We start from the raw sequence: 4,128 nt of genomic DNA, 5'->3' as shown, positions 1-4,128 counted from the left end.
GCTTTTAATTTAAAACTAAAAAATGGAAATATTTAAAATAGTATTATTTAGGACTGCCGCTTTAAAAAATAGTTTTTCTTTTCCTATTTCTAAAGACAAAAAAAAAATGTCCAATTTGATTTTGCATTGATATAGGACCCATAAAAAATTAGCATGCTTTGAGTTTTGACTAATTCTGTTTCTTTCACATCACCGCGTGTAAACTTTTCACATACTCATGTAACACTTTCTGCAAGTCACACAGTATCATTTTCCAATTCCTGAATTCAAAATAACCCATTTATGGGGCTCTTTGGCCAAGCAAATTTCCCATTTTCCTATTCAAACTACATTCAGTCATGGTAATAAAAATTCCAAAAGGGTCACAATTTTCTGCAATCTCTGCCCTTTACGTATTTGAAAGCGCCTTCTATGACAATTTTCCTCCCTTTTCCTGACTTCAACACTCCTGCTTATATAAGAGAGAACGGAAGTGCGCATTTCTATCACTAACCCCAAGAAAACCCAACTCCTATCCATATATCTATCCTTGCAAAAAGGAACCACACCTCGTGTACTTTAAGGTGATTGATTGTTCAGTTTTCAGTTGGAAATATGCCTTTGGCATGTCTCATTGAAAACTATCATATGTTTCCAAGGTTCTGTTGTATCATAATGTAGTTTATTTATCTATGGTTCAGAGGTAGGAATTGGTTTGAATTATTTTGAATCAATGATTGACTTGGTCTACTTGGATTTTCCTTTCTTTGGGTAGTGGTAGCGTTGCTCTTGGGGTAGGGAGTGTTAAAGATTATGACTTTATGAAAATGGCATGTTCATGAATTTGATGCATTAAATGGGTCACTAAGGAAAGGTCGTCTTCTCCTTAAATATTCACCAGTGCTTGTGAAACTCTAACCAACCCAGTGCTTGTTAAATATTCAGCACTACTTATTTGCCAGCTTCAAGGTTGTGCAAATGGTGACAACTGTAAGGCCTTTGGACTATGAGTCAAAGGAGGCCGAGACCACCTTCAGAACAATGAGCTTCAACAAGTGCAGAAACCTTGATGACTTGTATAAGCCTGATGAGTTGGATGAGGTTATTACTGAGAATACAAGCTCAAAGAGAAAGAAGGCGGGGAATCTTAAGCTGCAAACCACATTCTCCTTCAAATATCTACTTTCTGATAATTCTCATTCAAACGAGGAAGTTGATGGCTTGTTGTTCAATAAACATGGCCCCCCATTTGTTTTTCCAGAATCAGAAATTTTGTTTTCATCAAAGCCCGTTGGGGAGCTTGATGTTGCTGCAATCAAGCTGCAGAAGGTTTACAAGGGCTACAGAACCAGAAGAAATCTTGCAGATTGTGCAGTTGTCTGTGAGGAGCTATGGTTTGTAAAATACGCACATCTTTTGTGCTTAAGGGAATTTACTTTGAATTTGATTTCTATGCTATTAGTAATAACTATTTTTTTTATCAGATGACAGTAGAAAAATTATGTTTTTCAGTGTATATACTGTTTTTTTCAATCAGAATTCAATGATTAGGGTTGATTTAGTGGTTAATCAATTTGAAATCTTAATTTCAGGTGGAGAGCCTTGGATTTTGCTGCTCTTAGCAGGTGTTCCCCATCAAAATATGACTCTGGTAAATCAGAATCAGCTAGTTCAAAATGGGCAAGAGCTAGGATCATGGCTGCTAAGGTACCCCTTTTTGTTTGCTTTAATATTTTAGCCATTGGTTTCCAATAAAATACAATGGTTTTGCTTGAAATATAATTGACTTGACACAACTTGTCTTTTCTAATTATATGTTTGACTGGGACCACAGATAAATTCAAATTTCTCATTCTCTTTCCGACCATTTTCCTTTTAGAATTTTCTCATCTAAATATTTTTTCTTCTTTTCTTTTGTGCTATTGGTAGGTGGGAAAAGGTTTGTGCAAAGATGACAATGCGCAGAAATTAGCTCTAAGACACTGGCTTGAAGCTGTAAGCTCCTGTCCACATCTTGATTAACTTCACAGTTTTAAATTCACATATATCAAGCTAAGATTCCCTTGTGTTTTTCAGATTGATCCACGTCACCGTTATGGACACAATCTGCACTTATACTATGATGTTTGGTTTCATAGCCAGAGTACACAACCTTTTTTCTACTGGTAAAATTGACTAACAGAATAAGACACTTTCTGCAGAAAAGTTTGAGCACACTGCTGATTTTAATTTTCTGATTTCGTAATTACATGTTATGTGACATGAAGGTTGGACGTTGGAGATGGGAAAGAAGTAAATCACGAGGAGTGCCTAAGAAGTGAATTGAATAAGCAATGCATAAAGTATCTTGGACCCGTAAGTTTGTTTCACCTCATCTATTTGACAATGCCACATATAAACAACATGATGTGAGACTTTTATGCATTCTTATTTGAAGGTGTTATGGACTTTTGCTGCATAATCTTTAGTCAATTTTAGAGAGGCAGTGGTGTAGGAATATTGCCTAGCTAGCTACGTTGACTGCAAAATCAAATTTAGGCACAAAATTCATTGATTAGCAAACAACCAACGAGGCATTTTTGCATGTGCATTCAATGTACAAAAAAAGACTTAATCTATAGTTACAACTTTTTGAAATCAATTTTTATACTATTCAATTGCTTTGACTCTAGACTATTTTAGCAGCCACCAGAATTCACTTTGTTGCTTGAAAATGCAGAAAGAGAGGGAAGCCTATGAAGTGGTTATTGAGAGAGGAAGGCTTGTTTATAAAAGAAGCCAGAACCTTGTTCACACTGAGGAGGGATCTAAGTGGATTTTTGTTCTCAGCTCTTCAAGAGTTTTGTATGTTGGTGAGAAAAAGAAAGGTCAATTTCAGCACTCAAGTTTTTTGGCTGGAGGTGCTACTATTGCTTCTGGAAGATTGGTTGCCCAACATGGAGTTATTGATGTATGACACGTGTTTTATTCAACATAAAATGAAATTATTTTGTCATTACCCCAGTTTTTTTGTAATTCTGTGAAAATGGGAAGCATTCACAGCACAGAAAGAGAATTTAAGGAAAAGTTAAAAGTCATTTTAGTTTCTTTATATGTACATAAACTGATGCCATTTATCCTATTCAGGCTATATGGCCCTACAGTGGTCATTACCGTCCTACAATGAAGAACTTTATGGAATTCATTGGGTTCTTGATGGAACATGATGTGGACTTGACCAATGTAAAGGTGAGTGAACCACTTCAAGCCATTTTTCTCTATAGATTGGTTACTTATCCTTTAAGTGAATAACTAGATAAACTTGAAAGCAAGAATATATTAGATTTCTTCATACTAAAATTAGTTTTTATAAAAATTAGAAGTCCCGGGTGCAACCTCATTTTATAAGCCAGTTTTGTGAAATTGAATTACGTTTAAAATCTATTTCTTAACACATAACGTGTAACATTTTGTAATATGATGGTTTCCTTGCAGAAGTATGCAATTGATGATGACATTCCACCTTCAAAACCTGCTGATGAGGAGCTACAGTTTGAATCCAAAATGGCTAGTTCAAGTGGCTTTACCATTGCCAAAAGTAGCAGTGAAGAGAATATAGGTCAATCTGGCAGCACCAATATGCAAACTTCAACAGTTAAAGAGAGGAAACCATTGTCAAGAAAATGGACAACTGGAGCTGGTCCTAGAATTGGATGTGTGAGAGAGTACCCTGCAAAACTCCAAGTTAAGGCACTTGAACAGCTGAATATATCACCTAGAGTCAACCATGGAAAAGTAGCAGCCAAAGCACCCATTCCCTCACCAAGACCTAGTCCAAAAATCCACCTATCTCCAAGACTTGTGCACATGTCAATTCCTAGTCCATGAATAGTTTGCAGAAATCACATACCTCTTTTGGATTCAATGTTTAGAATCTAGGTTATAGATCACACACACCAGACAGCAGCATCTAACCCATGATTTATTTTTTCATTTAGTTTTTTGTTTTTTTTTTTTTTTCTGTTTTGGCCATATCTTTTGGTCATTCAGCTTAAGGAGAATCAATTTTTTACTCCTCATTTCTTTTACCCAATTGTATTTTAGGAGTTGGGTCAATCTTGCCTTATTGTAAGTCAAATACCATTTTTCAAAAAGAGTTTCTTTACACTT

The 4,128-nt window shown here is 35.6% G+C and overlaps 1 protein-coding gene across 1 annotated transcript; it reads left to right on the top strand.

Annotated features, from left to right (window-relative positions):
* Positions 1 to 333: 333 nt before the first annotated feature.
* LOC108323339 (IQ domain-containing protein IQM1) lies at positions 334 to 4,128 on the top strand. The gene is made up of 8 exons (XM_017555765.2): positions 334 to 1,373; positions 1,572 to 1,686; positions 1,909 to 1,974; positions 2,056 to 2,144; positions 2,247 to 2,334; positions 2,699 to 2,929; positions 3,106 to 3,207; positions 3,454 to 4,128. The coding sequence occupies exons 1-8, from the start codon at positions 958 to 960 to the stop codon at positions 3,844 to 3,846; spliced, it is 1,500 nt and encodes a 499-aa protein (XP_017411254.1). The 5' UTR covers positions 334 to 957; the 3' UTR covers positions 3,847 to 4,128.

This window comes from Vigna angularis, chromosome 9, assembly GCF_016808095.1.
Source record: "Vigna angularis cultivar LongXiaoDou No.4 chromosome 9, ASM1680809v1, whole genome shotgun sequence".
In the NCBI taxonomy this organism is placed as follows: Eukaryota; Viridiplantae; Streptophyta; class Magnoliopsida; order Fabales; family Fabaceae; genus Vigna; species Vigna angularis.
The sequence above is the reverse complement of the archived record's forward strand: the minus strand, read 5'-3'. Positions and strand labels throughout refer to the sequence as shown.